Here is a 20178-nt window from a genome sequence, read left to right on the forward strand (position 1 = left end):
TCATACAAATAGATGATAAAAATACTTTTTACTTTTCTAAAGTTTGACGTAAAAAAAGGTAGTTTGACGTAATTTTACTCCCCCCACTTTTTTTCGTGTGTGTAAAACATTTTACATTTATTTTTGTAAAAAATATTTGTCAATACTTTATCTTCAATTTTAATGTGTATTTATCAAAGTATAAAAAATGAAATGGTGAAAAAATAAAAATTTTCTGAGATATACCCATTTGAACACATTCTCTAGTTATTCTTTAAGGATTTTCTCCTTTTATTCACAAAAATGGGTACTTTTCCGTTTTGCCAGCACAAGCGATAAAGTCGCCAATAATGGTACAACCGATGCCAAACGGAATATTTTCACTGGACTTTCAACGGAATATTAACCCTTTACACGCCTCATTTTTAAAACAAGTCGCAGCTTTTTCTTATCAGATTGATTGTTTCTTTCAATACTGGTGTATAATTACATAGAATTTTTATCAGATAGTTCAGTTTTATGTCTAAGGCCATTTTCGGTAATTAGGTCAATTAGGATGCAATCACAGCTCTTACCCGAAGCCGAAAATATAGAAAAGGAAAGTCAAGGGTTAAATTCATCAATTCTAATGAGAATGCATTAGTGAAGTAAAGCACTGCAACTTCTGAGTAAGCTATTCGTACTCATTGAAACATTTCTTGCATTTAAACTTGTGTTCCAAATTAAGATTTAACTTGAAATTAATGTAGATAATTACTGAGAGCATTAGATTTTTGTAGAGTAGTTTACGTGAGATGAGATCGCTTGGCGTCACGTGATATGAACCGGTGAATTAGGATGTTGAACCATGAAAGCATAGTAAATTCTTAAATTAATGTCTTTTTACAAATTTATTGTCTTTATTTATTGGCTTTTTAAAAAGTTTTAAGCGATATTAAAATGTTTATGCCTTCAAAAAAAAAAAAAATTCTTAGAACTAAAATTTTTTATGTGTATACTGTACGTTGTCGCCATTAAAGTCTGCTTGGCGAGATTTGCACCGGCGAAACGGAAAAGTACCCAAAAATGTTTGCAAATTTTTTTAAACATATACATAAATCTAAAATTTTGCTTTAATATTATGCAGAATGCTTGCAAAAAAGTTTCACCAAATTACTATAATAATGTTTCATATACTAAATAAATCGAAAATAATCACATTTTTCAGAAAATAGCTTTAAAATTATTTTTAGAATATGTGTTGGAAATTGGAATATTATATTTCAAAGACTGCTTTACTTCATAAGTTACACCTTTGTTCGTACACATTTCTGCACATGGAAATTAAGTACTTTTAAAGACCATTAATGAAAAAAAAATTAAGGACCTATGAGCAAATGAGAACTGAATAAATTCAATTAAAAATATTATATCTATGCCTGAGCTTCACTTTTTAATACCATCCTAAAATTAAAAGAGATTCGTAAGCAGGATGCATTGTTATTAAACATAGCTTAATTAACATAATTATTAATATTTTTGAGAATAAAATAAATATTAAGAAATTTATCAAGTAGCATTAAATATTTCACACTTATAATAACTGGACATATATGAAAGAAGATCAAAGACATTTCAGTTACTTTTACTACCAGCTAGCTTTTATATTTTTTATGTCTCATTTTGTCACATACTTGCTCAGTCTAGAGGTTTAGTAAATAGTAAGTAGATTTTATGTCAAGCAGCATATGTTAAAATGAGCATTAAAATCATAATCAGCATGATTTATAACAAAAGACTGGCTGTTATCACTGTTCCTGCTTGCCTAGAGAGACCTGCTGATCAGAACAGACCTGAAAGGCCTGATGTAGGCACAGTTAGTAAGTATTGAAAGTTAGCTGAGATCTAAGCTAACTTTCAAATATCAGATCTGCGCAGTTACTGTTGTAGCTTCGTGTAGAGTTCCAGGGGTTGTAACTCAGTTAATATACTTTAAGGTTCTATTAAGCCACTAAAGCACTAGAGGTGATAAGTTGTTTTGCATTATTTTAAGTTTCACCAGATACAAAGAATAAGTTTTGCATGAATTTTTATATTTTTGTGTTTCACCTTGTGACCACTGTAAAAGTTAATGAAAGCCAATAACTTGCTTTAATATGCAAAGATAATTTTTAAGGCTAAGCACTTAGTTATAAGTAATTAAATTAAGTATTAGATAACCTTAGTCATATGGATTTACATGGACACTATCAAACTAAATTTATTTTTTAATAATATTTGTTTTAAAAAACCCTATTAATATCACAATCTAATACAATTTCACAGTTTAAAAATCAATGTCATAAATTGCATGTATTTTAAACAATATTAGTATTTTATTATACTATTAGGATACACATTAAACATTTATGTTTAGTAACAACAAAACAAAATAATTATGCGCCTTTTTAATTTGAAGGCCTGCCCAGACATTTTGGCTAATTTATATCGATTTCCTTCTCCTTAAGCATCTTTTCTAACAATTAGAAATTTGTCTCAATATGCAAAACACTGTTCTCATTAGTTCCTGCCTGTTTTATCTCCTAACTGTCAAACTCTCCACAATGTACTACTTATGAGGGTTTACTTGATCTGATAAAAGTTAAATAGTCCACACACACACACACACACCCCACCCCTCTGACAGACGTGAAACAAATTATGGCTATGTCTGAAAGTAACTATAAATCAGAGGTTGAAATAAGCTTCTTATTTAAAAAGAACATAGAACATAAAGACATGTTCTTATGCTAACAAAATCAATTACAGCTCGTGGTGACGTAATTAAACAAGAAGAGTCAAATTCAAACTAAAAATATGGACTAGTGGTCAAAAACAAGTAGACAATTTAATTTCAATTTAAATCTGGTTCAATAACTCTATTGTCATAATAAACTCAAATGTCAGCAGTGGTAATGGAAATTATCAGAGCTGATAGGAACTAATACAGGAAGCAAGTGGAGGTCAGAAACACACTTCTTGTCTTACACTCCAAAAACCTCAGTTTAAAAACTGTCTCAGTGATTTGCATTGTGGTGAGGAAATAGAAATGGGAAATTATAGTAAAGGCTGAAATTGTTAACAACTGGGTAATTTATATAATAATTACATATCTCTGAAGAATAACTTTCTTTACATATTTAGTTCATTTCTTCAACACGTTTCCTTTTCACTTTAGAATTTTTGGATTTAATTAAAAATTTCTGCTATTCTAAAAAACAAAATGCATTTAGAATGTATGGAAAAAGCTGCTAATTTTATTTCTTGAGTAATACAAACATTCAGAAGAAATATGAAATACATATGGTAAGGTCAGGTCACAGAGCTGGTGTGGCATAATTTTTAGAATTTAGCGACACACCAAGCAACAAAATCTACAAATGGCAAACTTTTAGAATTTAGAGCAGGCATTGGAAGCAGAATTTAGAAAGACACCAGGCAGCAGAATTTAGGATCCACAGAGACTGCATCAGGTGGCAAAATGCCTAGCGCCAGCCCTGTGTATGATGCATTAAAACATATTAAATGAATATTTTGAATTGTCAGTTTTCATATTCTTTATTAAAAAAAGTTTCCTTACTGCTTGTCCATATTATAAGATTAGAAGCATTTTTGATATTTTCCATGCTTGTGTCTAGTGAAAAGTAGAGAAAGAGAAAACTGATGGGAATTCTGAACATTCTGAGAAATGGGAAAACTTATCATGAAAATATTAAAAAAAGTTTTTAATTAATTACATAGCTATTTTGCGTTTTCTAAAAACTGTTTCTTAAATCATGCTTTATAGCATTATACCTTGCTTATTTTTAAGATTCAAAACATTGTATAATAAGTGGCCAAAATGGAAGTTTATAATATGACATTGAAAAACAAAAAAGCTTTATTTTAATGTTATTTCTTAAATATAATTCCAATACATTATCATTATTTTATTGAAATTTATCAGTGTTAGAATGTTCTATAAAAGTTGCCAAAAATTTCCCAGATTTCGAAATTAAAAATTTTCCCTAGAAACCGATCTTAAAATCGCCAAAACGTTGATAAGTCGCTAATTTAGAACAATTTAATAAAAGAATTCACATCCCCAAAAGCAGAAAGTTGTTTGAGAGCTCCTCATTACAAAAAATGAAATCATTTCGAAATGCTTTTGTGTCACTTCTTGCTCAGAAACTCGAGTATCCCACCAGTTATATTACAAATAGGAACAAATTATAATCCATTCAACCATTCAAAAAATAACCATATTTGTCAGTGAATCACCAAAAATATTGCTGCAAAATGCTAATTTACACTCAAAATGGCAGTCGTAAAAACAGACAGAAATTTCAGATTATTAAAATTAAGGACCCTTCTGCCGATTTTATCCAAAATTAAGAACTTTTAAGGACCAAAAATCGATTCCAAAAAACTTAAGAACTTTTAAGGAGTCTTAAGGACCGTACGAACCCTGTCAATTTTATTTCACAAGCTTTTGCAGAAGACAAAGAATTCTATTGGTGTACCATGCAAACTTCTGATTTTAGTTAATTATTCTTTAGATGGTGCCAATAAAACTGGTTGTTTTAATCACTTACCTTTTCCTTACATTTTATTGCACATTCAAAAATGAAAGTTACTGAATTTTTTGTTTTATGCAGCTGTTACTGTTAAATTAGAGGATCTCCAACATACTAGTGTCAGATAATGTGGATGCATTTGCTCTGTATGTTGGGGAAGAATCTTTAGCTTCAAATTCCCCTAACATGATTCAATTTTTTAAGTATTAGTTTGAGTACTGTTTAAATTTTAGCACTCTCTTCAAAACTGACCAAGTTCTTTTGGTAGTTTATGGTTTGGTAATAGTATTGTAATTAGCCTGGCCTCTTATAAGAAGGCCACTTGTCCTTGATAATTGATCCAGGTCTTACTTCCTTCTGAATTGTGGGTAATAAGCTTGCTACATCTCTTCATTCGAAGATGAAAAGACATGTCTGGAATATATCACTTCAGTGCATTAAACCAAATACCCAGGGTCTATGTATTTATTTACCATAAATTGCTGTTTAAAGAATAAATAATTAACTAAAAGTGTTATATTGCATACTAAATCAGTACCAAAGTAAAGTATATAATACATTTATATACTTTAGAAGTATATTATTCACAGTTCATTTAAAACCTTACAATAATTTAATGATACCTCTAAATCCATTGTTAAATCGTCCTACTTCTGCACAAAAGCCAAACTACAGTTTTGCTAACTCAACAATTGTTTATTTTGGAACCATGCTCTATAATACACTGCTGACCATTAAAATTGCAGCATCAGGAAGGAAGGATCTGACGAATGTCAAAATCATATGAAAGGAAGAAGAGGTTGGAATATGCAAATGATTAGTATTTCAGCAGGAGAGAGAAACAACATCTAGAGGAAATGCAGGACAGAGAAATGATATCTAGAGCACTGCATAAAAGAAAAGTTGTGTAGTGGATTTCTCATTCAGAAAATGCTTTGTAAGATTGGAGTTTGCTCAGAATATCGCGCTATGCCTCGAATAATAAGAAAAGCTCTCCATCAAGTGTCCGAATTCAATAGAGGCAGGATTGCTGCCTATCGAGACTGTGGATTACCGTTCCATGATACGGCCTGTCGCACTGGTCGACATCCAATCAGTGTCATGCGAATACAGAATCAATGGGTCGCTGAGGGTCATACTGAATAGCATGCAGGTTCCCAACACTCTCTCATGACTCATGTCTCTCATGACATATAACCATATCACAGACCAGTAGTCAGGAAATGGGCATGTTTGCAACATGCCCAGTAAACATGCCCAGTATCTATTCATATGGTGCGTCGAGGTTTGCAGCATCAAATATCAGCATGCTGACCATTGCTTCAGGTTCCCTTGACAGTGCAGCACAGAGAAAGATGGCAACTCTGGTGCACCAAACAACAAAGCTGGATAGCGGCACAATGCCGTCTTTTTAGACGACTCCTGGTTCTGCATTTAGTATTCTGATGGCCATATACATGTCTGGAGGCTTCGAGGAGACCGCACGTCACCTGCTTGCATTCGAAAATGGCATAGAGGCCCTGCATCTGGTGTGATGGTTTGGGCAGCCATTAGGCACACAAAACACACACGTCTAGTTCGGATTGTCAGTAATTTGAATGCAGATCGGTACATTTCTGACATCTTACGTCCAGTGGTTGTGCACTATCTTCGAGGCCTGCCAAATGTCATCTTCCAGCAAGATAATGCAAGACCACATGTTGCCCTTTAATTACAACAAGTTATTTATGTGTTCTGATCTTCCTCGATTCACAGGATATTCGATTACTGCCCTGGCCTGCATGCTCTCCAGATCTGTCACCCACTGAAAACATATTATCATGGGTTTTTGAGAGAGTGGCCCACCACCTCTCTCTAACTAATATGGCTGATGAAGCGTGGCATAGACTTGAAACAGCCTGGAATGAGTTGACCATTTCTGTCATCCAAGCCCAGTTCGATTACATGCCTAACCATGTAATGGCTGTTTTAGCTGACAGGGTTGTCAGCTGTTTCTACTAATTTCTCACCCTTGTAAATCCTGAACTGCTTAAAAATTTAATCATTTTGTCTTCATGCCATACTGTTTACATACAACAAATATCTTTTTTGCATTTGCTTTCCTTCATGCTGCTGCAATTTTAATGGCCAACACTGTACATTATTAAACTTATTAGCTCAAAACAGAAATGTTTTGAGATAATAAGTTTTAAGTCAAAACATTTCTGTTTTGAGATTTTTCATGCAGCTTTATTTAAATACTTTTAAATAATTTTTTAATAATAAACACTTTTTCTGACATTACAGAGCTTAAAGGTTTCATGGCATCAATGTTACCTTTTGATAACTGCTAGCTTTATCTTGAAAATCCGATCCCAAAACAAACAACTTTTAGAACTGATACCAGCTGTCAACTTCTATTGGACACTATCCATTTATGAAGAGCAGCAGTGAAAAAATGCTGCTATGGTGGCAAACTGCATATTTTATAAGTTTCATTAATAAATCCGAACTAGAGATGTGCTATTGTGTTATATTTGTTGCAATTGGAACAGTTTTGAATTTTATCAATCAAATTTTCAGTGAATTTCCCCCTTTTCTCTAAGAGATAGATTTTTTATTTCTGTAATCAGCTTCTAACTCTGTTGAATGTGGTCAATACATTTCAGTTTCTCAACAGTATCTTTCTTATAAATATCTTTATGGGAAACTGCCTAACTTTAAAACTAACTTAACAATAGGCTTTCAAGTTCCCAGATCCTAATACTGAATATTAGAATGATGTTCCATCAATAGATACACCATTCTGCATTAACATTACCATAGTTTATTCTTCTTTTTTACTACCAGTGTTGTCTGATTACAGAACCGATAGCAACTGTAGAAGCTATATTTAGAATATTTTTTGCTTATGCACAAAATGTTCTGCTTGAAATAAGAAGCATATTTAAAGCTGCACAGAGTTTCTTTGAAATTGTAGTATATAGCACATTTTCCTATAATTCTCAGCCTAAACAAAAACAATAAATCTTTATCAAAATATTTCTTTATGTTGATGAAGAAAATGCATTTATAAATAAATAATTACAGCACTGAGATTAGGTCAGTGGTTCTAAATCTGTGCTCTTATACAGCCCTAAGGACTTCATGTACACTTCTCAGAGGTTTCTCAGCCACTTCAAAATAATAAATTAAAACTGATTAAAATTAATAATAGCAAACAAAAAGTATGTGAAGAGTCAAAATCAGAAATTTAGAAATCACATTTTGAACACAGAAATTCACAAAGCTGACTTTCATGTCTCCTTTAACAGAGATGTTTGGCCATTCCTTGGAACTGCACATATAAAAAGCTTCTTACTCATTGATGACTTCTTGGAATCCGCTAAACTTCTCAAAACTTTATATGAATACACAAATAAGTACAGTCAAAAGTCGTTAATTCGGACACCCATAATCCGGAATGATCTATAATCCGGACCTCAAAGCTACAAACTTTCTGTGCATGCGTCGCGTTCACGCATGCGCACAGGCGTTTACGAGAGTGCATAAGACCCTTACAGCTGCGAATATGTTTGTGCGCATGCATGTTTAATGTGTAATGGAGTTATACGCTAAGCTAAAGTTATCTAATTCAGTTAATGTTGCAGATTGCGTTGTTCCTTAAACTTCGAATTGGATCCGGCTTATTATTTTTTGCAGACTGTTAGAGCAATTTATAAAAGTAAGCTTGAACTTTCGATTATGTCAAATAGAATTTCCGATATATATTTACTACAAAGCGAAAGTATGTTTTGAAATCCGAAATCTGTTTATCAATTTCACGCTGCTCTGTGGCAGAGGGGGGGGGCAGAAACGTCATCAATAGATTAATAATAAACGTCTAATAATAAACGTCATTATTAGATTATGATAGATTAGAAAGATTATGTCAAATAGAATTTCCAATATATATTTACTAATATGCAATTTGTATCTACAAAGCGAAAGTATGTTTTGAAATCCGAAATCTGTTTATCAATTTCACTCTGTGGATTGGAAGTTGATCTGTCAGCACTATCCTTATCTTCAGAGCAGATGTTTTTATTTTATTTGGTTTATAATTCCGTACTAAGTGTAGTATTTCATCTCGATATACTCCATCTTTGATATGATTTAAATCAAGTTCCTCGTGGTTAAAATTCGCTTCCAATAGTGAAGAAAGTGACCCAGAGGTTATTGAAAACGAACACATTTCGATTGACAGATTAGTCAGTATTCTCAACACAGCAATTATAATACTTGAACAGCGGAACTTTGTAACTAAACAAGAAATTATGTCTGTTTAATAGAATTAAAGAGAAAGTATTATCACATGAAACGAAGCAACTTATATTGAAGGAAATGTTTAATAAAGTAAACAAATAAATATTAAGCTTTTTCTTTTTGTAAATTTTGATACCCTTTAGATCATAATTGTTTTTTATTTCATAAATTACGGCTTCATATTTTTAATTTTGTAATTTATGCATGCCATCTTACCAGATTTAAATTGATGATCTATAATCCGGAAAAATCGATAATCCGGAATCGCCGAAGTCCCGACGAGTCCGGATTAACGACTTTTGACTGTAGTTGATTTGAAGTTATTTCACAGAGAATGATCATAAAGATAACACTGTGATTTATCTGAGATTGTCCCACAAATGTTAGAGCATTTAATGTCTTCGTGAGGTTTAGTTGTGAAGGTAATATATTTTCATTAGTAAAGGTGATAAACACCAAACCCTATATACTAATGTAGGAAGAATATGGAAAGCCACTATCTATCCCTTCTATTGCAAACCAAAATAAGGTGGTTGTCTCAAAGAATAGCACATATAATTGATGCAACTGCATGCACAGGTAGTAACATTTTTAATGACCATTGGCAATGGTTCAAAATGATGAAATCTGAGTAAGTAAAATGCCGTTGTTACAAAATATAGCAAGCAGAAGAATGCTGTTGCCACCTTTTCACATTTTTACATTTAGAAATTTTACATTCAGAAATGTAACTGGCAATTAGTGGTTGAATGTATGCCAGATTTGCTTTAAAGATGCTCAAAGGAACAGATGTGCTGTTTAAAGATAAAACTATATGCTTGGATGTCCATTAGACAAGGTCTAAATATGATGCACCTTTGTGTATACATATCTGTATAATCATGTTTTAACGCCTGTAGAAAAATTTTCCTGTGTGTTAAAGTTAAAAAATGCTTTAAACAATAGTTTTCCAATGACAAAATAATTAAATTATTAAATAAAAACAAAACAGTACTTGTATTTCTTCTTCCTTTTGGCCTTAGTCTTCCAAAAGGACCCATAGTTGCATAAAGATCAGAAACATTCATGTAATCCTGAATATCAACAACTCTTTTGCAACTAATATCAGACATACCTGAAATATAATATCCAAATAATCAAAAACTAATAAATATCCATAGACACATTTATCACAATAAAATTTATTGAAATGCTACAAATAAATGAAAAATTGTTTAATCTATTTCTATGAAACATACCTCCTATTTATACTGACGAAAAAAAGAATACCGACACCTAGGAGGAGTTGTGCTAGATAAACGAAATTTGGTAGGTGTATTTATACATTTGAAAGATGATGTCTATTCAAATTTTGCACTAGGCACATAATTGTCATGCTAGTAGTGCTACTATCAACATGCAAATCAGCTCTGCTTTAAATACACACTCTAAAGTTTATAAGCGTTACTTATCATTAAGATTGATATAATCAATTTATTCAGAAGTCAAACAACAAAAATCAGCGTTATATTTTCAAATTTTCACAGGACTAGTTTCGATGGTGGTTTGGTAAAACCATCGAAACTAGTCCTGTGAAAATTTGAAAATATAACGTTGATTTTTGTTGTTTTGACTTCTGAATTAGTATTTGTTCGGCATGTTATTGTGTCTTAATTAAACAATTGATGCTAATCAAGAATGCCTTTATGAAGACAAAGAAGCCATTATCAACAGCTACTTTAGTTTGAATGAGCTCACGTAATAGGACTACAAAGAAGGAGGATTTTCTTTCTGCGATATTGCAGAAAGTCTTGGCATAAAGGTATTCATCATGCATAATTGTTGGCAGCAGTGGTCAAGGGAAAATATTTGCTCAAGAAAAATAGGTTCCAGGTGGCCACATAGCAGTACTGAGAGGGAAGACTGCCATGTTTGGCGTATGGCTGTAGCATGTCAAACTGCATCTGTAGTAGAAATTTCACTTGCAGTTGTTAAAAATAAGTTACTTGAAGGACAGCTCCGAGCCTGATGCCCTGTAGCATGCATTCCACTGAGTCAAACCACTGTCATTTGTAACATAAATGGTGTCAAGCTAGAGCTCATTAAAGGATAGAGTGGAGATATGTTGCATTTTCTGATGAAAGCTGGTTCTGCCTTGGTGCCAATGATGGCTGTGTGTGGGATAGAAGGAGGCCAGGTGAGCACCTGCAACCAACCTGTCTGCAGCCTAGACACGAGAGGGATTATAAGAGGGATTTTTCACGAAACACAATTCATTAAGTGTCTCCTGTATTGAGTTTGAGTGTTTGTTAAATAATTAATAAATGGTGTGTGCAAACTTTTAGTAGCCTTTCTGGATTTAAGAAGACAGCCTTCACAGCGTCAACATCTATTTATGAGCAAAGAAACTTAAGATTTAAGATTAAGAAGATTTAATATTTGTTTCAACTGTTTAATTAGAATTTAGATTGCTCGTGAAACCAACCTTCCTCCTCTGACTGAGAGGCATTCTCAAAAAAATCTTTATTTCTAGGTTTGATTGGGATCAGTTTCATTTATTTTTGATTGAGCTACTGCAGCTTCTTGACAGGAAACATTTCACATACAAATCTTTTTATAAAGTCTATTTCGACACATTGTAATTGTAGTGACATTACCACTTTGATCACTGCACTTTTTCCGTTGTCTCCTGTGTTGAGTTTGAGTGTGTGTTAAATGATTATTAAATGGTGTGTGTAAACTTTTAGTAGCTTTTTGGATTTAAGACAGCTTTCACAGTGTCAACATCTATTTATGAGCAAAGAGACAAGGTAAGAAGATTTAAGATTATTCTGTTTGTTTCAACTGTTTAATTAGCATTTAGATTGCTCGTGAAACCAACCTTCCTCCTCTGCCTGAGAGGCATTCTCAAAAGATCTTTATTTCCATGTTTGATTGAGATCGGTTTGATTTATTTTTGGTTGAGATACTGCAGCTTCTTGACAGAAAACATTTCATATACAAGTCTTTTTATAAAGTCTATTTCGATGCATTGTAATTGTACAGTGACATTACCACTTTGATCACGGCACTTTTTGCACTCCTTCGATTTCAGCAAGAAAATCAAAAAGAACATCAGATTCTTCCATGCCCCGATTAATTAAAAAAAAGAAATAATTATTATTTGTTTGAGTAACATTGAGCAGGAAGTGATCAGTAACTGACATGATAAAATTTGAAATCTAAATCCTAAGGAAAAACATAAGCGTCAATAAACAACGAACATTACGCAGCGACGTTGATCTCGAACTTTCCGGTATTCAAGTCTCTCTATGGTTCGATGGGCTTGCCCCTTTTATGCTTTCAGCGCAAAGGGATGCCTGTGTGCCAAATTACAGATACATAGATTCATCTCTGAGTTCCTAGAGGAGCTGGTTTAGTTTGGAAGAACAGACCTGGACATCTGAGTAGAACATCCTTAGTCGAATCTTTTGGAAATACTTTGGGAAAGATAAGCCTTCTGATGCTGTATTAAAAGCAATCACGGAGATACAGCAGCAATAAACTATATGAGACTAGTTTAAACTTGGCAATAATCTCGGCGCCATATTGATAATAGGGGCCATAGAAATCCAGTAGTACCAAATTATTTTAAGTAGATCGAATCCAAAAACAAAACTTGCAAAAACAATTACTTGTGGATCGAGTCCAAAAACATGTAAAAGAGAAGTAATCCAACATATGAAAACAATTAATGAAATAAATGAAAATTTGATCAAAAATACAAAACAATTAATAACACAGAGGAGTAAGTTCTTAAAATCTGGAACACAAGAGTAACAGAAGCTTTGAGATGAAACTACATATTCACCTGTATAGTAAAAAAGCTAAAATATGTAAAGTAATGAATTTACAAAAACTATGTATTTTAAAGGTTTGCTTGCGAATTAAACACTGGGGGTCCTGCGATAAGCTGACCACTTGTTCAAGGCACATGCTTACGCACCCCGGGGCCCACGATCAAGAAAGCAGATTTTGGGGCACTGCAGGCCTTGGCTCATAAGGGCTGTTTGCGCCACTGAGTTTAGTTTACGTATTTTAAACTGAGTAAGCACATTAAGGAAAACTGGAAAAACTTCTATTGTAACATGAAAACTGTAGTAGTAGTAAAACTAAAAAATCTGAAAAAGAAAAAAAATCATCAAATTTACCTAGATTTGGAATCTGAAAATACTGCAAGTGAAGTATTAATTCGCTTCAGTTCAATGAATGAAATAAGCGAAGTTACATTCATTGAGCTGCAGCAAAGTGAAATCTTTTTTAGGGATTACTCCCCCTTGGGGGTTGACTGTGAAACTACTGGCTAGGATCTGTACATGGGCAATCTTGGCCACAAGGGTCACATAATTATTGAGCTTAATGGTTCCCCTGCCCTCTGGAAGATACCTTGAGACTGAACTTAATTGTCCCAGTCAGGTGGGTGGCATAAGTCATACAACAGATGGTTCTGTAGCTTGGTGTGGGATGGCACCGAGTTTGCTATGTAATGTGCTGATGTGACACGCAGTCTGCATAGTATTGTTGGGAGCATTTAAACGACCACTCAGTCAGGTGTTCAGGTCATGCTCTCACTAAGAGCCGAGAACAGGGAGTTGGTGACCCCTCGGGCCCGGCTTGTCTGTGGGGGATTAAAGTAGAGTTTTTCTTGTCTGCAGCTAAGAGTTGGTGTGGGACCCAGTTCTCCAGACACAAAAGAGTTTGTTTCAACTCCTAAGCGGAACTACAATTAATGTAGGCTTCGGCTAAATTTTGGAATTTGTCGCCCAGTATTCCCGCCTGCTAAAAAAGAGTTTAAAATGTGGTCGAACATGCTGCGACCTCCCCCTGCCTGATATGAGAGTTCTGAGAAGGAAGCAGTAGCCTTGGTTGCACTGAGCTGCAGGAAAGGAGTTCAAAATTTAATTAATTAATTATTCAGGGTTTAACCAATATGCATCTGCATTGCTGTGCTATGCAAGATCTTACGATGCAGATCAATTTTGATATAATGATGTTTAGATTGATATGTTACAAATAGTTACTATTTTTAGGGCTGAAAGGGGAAGTACCCAAATTGAAATGAAGAATGAAAGTGGCTATTGCTAATTAAAATTAGTAGTTCACTTTCATGTTTTTATCTTACATATACCTGTTGGGACTTAAAACCCCAGTTCTCCTAAGTATTGCAAATAAATTTGGGAAACAGCAAGACTTCATATATTACGTATAATAAATACAGCAGTGTGAAAAAATTCACAGTATTCATTGCAAAAAAAGAAGTAATTATAAAAGAAATTAAGAAAAGATAAAGAATTAACAATTAGCCTTCTTACCATGATCTGAAATAATTACAACATTAACACAGTTAATAAGGTTCCTTTGTTGCAATCCAGAATATAACCGTCTTATCATTTGATCTACTTTTGCTAAAGCATCATTTGTCTAAAAAAAAAAAAAAAGGCGATGTCAATTGAAAACTAATTAACTGTAATTAACTGATTTATTTACTTATATATAGCCATAACATTAGGACATAATATTAACTTATATACACACATATATATATGTAAACTGTTGTACAATAGCTAGGAACAGATCACAAACTGCTATGTCACATAACATTAAGTGGGGGTTGAGGCTAAGCAGGATAAAACTCCATTGCCACATTTAGACATTAGAATAAACAATATTTATTGCTCAGGAAAATACAGAAGGTTTTGAAACACCCAATAGTAAAAAAGTGTTATTTTGATGCTATGTAAGACAGGTAATTAATCCTGCCTAACCAAAGTTGGTAAATGCAGGATTATTAAAGCCAATTATTTAACATTTTAATCCTTAACCACCATACTAAGACTCAACTTTAAAAACTGGAAGACTCCATAGAGCCAACAACAAATATAAATTATAATTTAAATTAGCAATAGCCTCTTAATTCCTCATTTTTAATTTCGGTATTTCCACTCTCTATTCTAAAATAGTAATGCCTTTTTCTGCACAGCATCATTTCTAAATGAATCCATATCACATGACTTGCATTATGCTGATGATATAGTAAATTCAGAACTTAAATCTAAACTTCTTGTTAATAGGCTGCCATATTGGATAATTGCACACTTTTGCTTCTAGCTCTTTTGCTCTTACGATGCCGGCATGATGCTTTTCTTTTATTGCAATAGTAATCAAAAATGTAAAATTGTTCTTGAATAGGCATGATTAGAATGTCAAATGATTGGGCTGCAAATGCCAATTGAAATAAAAATGAATATTTAATCTACCTCAAATACCAGGTTTCCTCTTCATTATGGATCAATATCTGTTCTATGCTATCAATATTGCAATCTTTTTTATTACACACACACATATATATATGCAGGGTAATCATAGAAAGACTTCTTTGATATATACACCCCTAGTGGCCTATCTGCTCAACCATTCGAAAAGAAATTTCAGATATTGTTATTTAAAAGTATGCACTTGAGACTGTGATTTAAAAAAATAAAGCTCTCACGTTTATGGTTACAGCGAAAAAATTTTGAGATTTTTGAACAGCAACATCCAGTTTTTTCTTGTGCAAATCGATCAGCACATTAAAAAACCATAAATGGCTTTGGAATGATACACACATGATGAAAACTGCTGCAGGAAAATGTTTCCAAAGAAGAGCATTGTAAAGGACTAATGACAACACAGAGGGGATAACTGACGCACTTTGCATAATTCATAGAGATACACAGCAGAAGCACCAGAACACCATATGCAAAATATTACTTATAGAAAACCTTAATAAGCAGCGTGGAAAGACTGTTTCTTTAATCAGTACACATGTCAACAAAATGACACTTAAAGGGAAACAATGAGGTGAATTGATAAAGCTGTTTCATATGAACGAAGAAAGTGCTGCCAAAACAGAGGGAGTTTATCAGTGAAATTATAAGTTAGGATGAGTTTTCTTTTCAATAAAAACTGTAAGTGATTTGGTTAAAAAAAAAAATTGAAGAAATGGATGCATGTGATCAGCACAACTGTACATTCCTGTTAAAGTTGTTGTGAAAGTGTATAATGCAACTACTGCAGATCCGTTGCAAACTGCAAGAAGTGATGCTGGCAGCTCACATGTATCAAAAAATGCAGTCCTCCAGCTTCTGCACTCTGCTCAGTGGATGTTTTCTTATCGATTCCAACATGTCCAGATGTTGCAACGAGAACAGCAACAGCATGTTGAATTTGCGAATGTTTTTCTCATCAGGTATGACAAGGTTCGTACACATTTCTGCAGACGGAAATTAAGTACTTTTAAGGACTTTTAAGGACCATTAATGGAAAAAATTAAGGACCTATGAGCAATTGGAAACTGAATAAATTCAATTTAAAATATTATCTATGCCTGAATTTCACTTTTGTAATACCATTCTAAAAATAAAATCGATCCCTAAGTAGTAAACTTATTACTAAACATGAATTGATTAACATAATTATTAATAAGTTTGAGAATAAAATAAACTTTAGAGAGAGACCTGCTGATTTGAACAAACCTGAAAGGCTTGATGTAGGTACGGTTGGCAAGTGTTGAAAGTCAGTCAGGCTCTTTTTGATGCAGTTAGTGTCGTAGCTTCGTGTAGAGTTTCAGGAATTGTAACCCAGTTAATATACTTTATGTTTCCAATAAGCCATTAAAGCACCAGAGGTGATAAGTTGTTTTGTATTATTTTAAGTTCGACTAGATGCAAAGAGAAAGTTTTACTTTAATTTTTACATTTTTGTAATTTATCTTGTGACCACAACGAGTGTTAATGAAAGGCTTTTTAAGGATAAACAGTTAGTTATCAATAATTAAATTAGGTAGTTTAATAACCTTAGTCATTATGGATTTACATGGCCACTATTAAATTTTATTTTTTAACAATATTTGTTAAAAAAGCCCAGTTAAAATCAAAATCTAATAAAATTTCACAGTTTAAAATACATGTAATTTATGACATTGATTCTTAGGATAATTGCACATTAAAAGCTATAAAACATTTATGTTTTGTAACAACAACACTCAACAAAATATTTATCCGTCATTTTAATTTGAAGCCTTCCCAGACATTTTGGCTAGTTTATATCGATTTCCTTCTCTTTAAGCTTCTTTTCTAACAATTAGAGATTTGTTTCAATATGCAAACCAATGCTCTTGCTAGTTTCTCTGTGCTTTATCTCCTAACTTGTCAACCTCTCCACAATGTACCTATGAGAGTTTACTTGATTTGGTAAAAGTTAAATAGTCCAAAACTCCCGACAGATGTGAAGCATATTATCGCTATGTCTGAAAGTAACTACAATATCAGACAAAGGTTTAAATAAGCCTCTTATTTAAAAAGAATGTAGAACATAAAGGCATGTTCTGATGCTAACAAAATCAATTACAGCTCACGGTGACATAATTAAACAAGAACAGTCAAATTCAAACTAAAAATATGGACTAGTGGTCAAAGATTATACAATTTAATGTTAATTTAATCTTGCTTAGTAACTCTATCATATGAGGAAATAGAAATGGTAAATTATAGTAAAGACTTGAAATCATAAGTGATTGGGTAATTTACATAATAATAACTGCACAATATCTTTGAAGAAGAAGAATCTTTATGTTTTCAGTTTCTTTCTTCAACACGTTTCCTTTCCATTTTAGAATTTTGGGATTTAATTAAGGATTTCTGTTATTCTAAAAAACACTAAATGCATTTAGAATGTACAGAGAAAGCGGCTAATGTTATTTCTTTAGTAATATGAATATTCAGAATAAATATGAAATATATATGGTAAAGGTTAGTTACAAAGCTGACATGGCAGAATTTTTAGAATTGAATGACACACTAAACAACAAAATCTAGAAATGGCCAAACTTTTAGAATTTAGAGCTGGCATTAAAAGCATTTAGAAAGGCACTAGGCAATAGAATTTAGGATCCACAGAGATTGCATCAAGTGGGGAAAATGCCTAGTGCCAGCTATGTGTATGGTGCATTAAGACATATTAGATAAATCTTTTAAAGTGTAAATTTTCAATTTCTTTATTAATAAAAAATTCCTTTCTACAATGCCTGCCCATATGATAAGATTAGATGCATTTTTGATATTTTCCATGCTTGTGTTTAGTGAAAAGTAGAGAAAATAAAGGGAAGACAAACATGTTAAGATTCTAGTATCAGAAGTAAAACATTCAAATATTATGTTTTCATTATTCTTCCAGATGTTCTCCAAAAACTAAGAAATTCATTGCAAACTTTCTGTAAAATTTATCCATTATGTGTTGATACCATGAAAACATTTTTCATTTTGTCACATATTTCTCGAATCGTGGCTCTATATATCTTGCCTTCAAATCCTTCCAAACTCTCCAAGCTGCAATGTCTAAAATCCTAAAGAAAAATTATTCCTACCGATTCTGTAACAGCAAAAGGCCAGAAATAGTTTGGGGGGGAAAGGAGGGAAAAAGTGTAAAATTAATTTTATAGAGAAAACTGATGCATAGAATTCTAAATACATGCGAAAAACTCTTACTATGAAAATATTAAAAAGAAGACATTTTTAATTAATTACATAGATAATTTTGCTTTTGCTAAAAGCTGTTTCGTAAATTGTGCTTTATAGCATTATACCTTGTTTATTTTTCAGATTCAAAATATTGTATAATAAGTTGAAAAAATGAAACTTTATAATATGACAGCGGAAAATAAAAATGTTTTATTTTAATGTTTATTTAATATAATTTCAATACATTACCATTATTTTAATGAAATTTACCAGTGTTATGATGTTTTAAAAAAAATCGTCGAAAAATTCTCGGATCTCGAAATTAAAAATCTTCTATAGAAACTGACTTAAAATCGCCAAAATTTTGATAAGTCGCCAAATTTAGAACCGTTTAATAAAAGAATTCCCATCACCAAAAGCGAAAAGTTGTTTATGGGCTCTTTATTAGAAAAATTGAATTTCGTTATGTTTATGTTTCAATTCTTGTTCAGAACCTTGAGTATCCCATCATTTATATTAGAAATAGAAACAAATTATAACCAATGAACCCATTCAAAAGATAACTATATACATCATTGAATCGCCAAAAATATTCCTCCAAAATGCTAATTCACACTCAAAACGGCAGTCGTAAAAACAGACAGAAATTTCAGATGATTAAAATTAAGGACCTTTGCTGATTTTGGCAAAATTAAGGACTTTTAAGGACCAAAAAACGATTCCAAAAAATCTAAGGACTTTTAAGGACTCTTAAGGACCGTACGAACCATATATGATGAAGAAAGCAGGTGGATGCTGCGAATCCTATGGATGGATGAAGTGCATTTTTCCTTAACTGGGTATTTAAACTCCAAGATCTTTGTTCACTGGGCTGATGAACCAACGCCTTTACATGAAGATAAAGTTACAGTATGATGTGCCATCATAAAACACATTCATTCTCGGTTTGTACTTCTTCGAAGTGATCACTTCCACAGATATGAAAATGTGCTCCATAACAGCAATGTTGTACAGTAATTTCAGAACTGAAGCAGCGAAATGTCTTAAATAACACCGTATGAATGCAAGATGGTGCTCTTCCCCATGTCACCACATGTGTTTAGCAAGCACTGCAGCAGAACTTTGAAGATAGAGTCCTCTCCTGTAACTTTGCAGCTTTGTGGCCACCACAATCCCCCAACCTGATGGATTTCTCGTTCTGGCTTAGCTGAAATTGAAGGTGTATACACCAAATCCATGAGATTTGTCAGAATTAAAAGATGCCATAAAACACAAAGTTATACAGATTCCTTCTGTGATGTTACGTTCGTCAACGTTATTCAACAATCTAATGCATTCAATGCGCTATCGTCTCTGCAAAGGAAGACATGCCAAAAACTTGTAATTCCAATAAGTCATTTCCCCTCTCTCTCTTGTGTTATCATTTTTAATTTACAATGCTGTTCTTTGCAAATGTTTTACACTGGCAATTTTCGTCATACGCGTTTCATTCCAATGCCATTTACAGTTTTTCAATACGCTGATCAATTTGCGCAGGAAAGGAGTAAGTGTTGGCATTCAAAATTTTTTATTTCTTTTACTGTAACCGTAACTGTCAAAACTCGACTGTTTTAAATCAACACAATCTTGAGCATATACCTTAAAATAATAATAGATGAAATTTCATTTCGATTAGTTGAGCAGATAGGCTACTAGAATTTCATATATCGAAGAAGTTTTTCCATGACCACCCTTTCCCTCTTTTTCTCTTTTCATTAGTCATTAATAATATACTAATTAGGGATTAAAAAGTAACTTCTTTTTTCAATTCAGTGAAATTAAAGCAC

At 32.8% G+C, this 20178-nt stretch overlaps 1 protein-coding gene across 8 annotated transcripts in view; it reads right to left on the reverse strand.

Moving 5' to 3' along the window:
• Positions 1–20178, reverse strand: part of LOC118189209 (ectonucleotide pyrophosphatase/phosphodiesterase family member 3-like) — a 167252-nt gene that overhangs the window by 58504 nt on the left and 88570 nt on the right. For all 8 annotated transcript variants that reach the window (XM_035359774.2, XM_035359776.2, XM_035359781.2 and 5 more), the window contains 2 exons: positions 14168–14276; positions 9832–9951 (listed from right to left, as the gene is read on the reverse strand). In XM_035359774.2, coding sequence (XP_035215665.1) covers positions 9832–9951; positions 14168–14276 — 229 coding nt within the window. The remainder of the gene's footprint in view (positions 1–9831; positions 9952–14167; positions 14277–20178) is intronic.

Source organism: Stegodyphus dumicola, chromosome 10 (genome assembly GCF_044657685.1).
Source record: "Stegodyphus dumicola isolate Sdum_Otavi_A_Nest chromosome 10, ASM4465768v1".
Taxonomy (NCBI): domain Eukaryota; kingdom Metazoa; phylum Arthropoda; class Arachnida; order Araneae; family Eresidae; genus Stegodyphus; species Stegodyphus dumicola.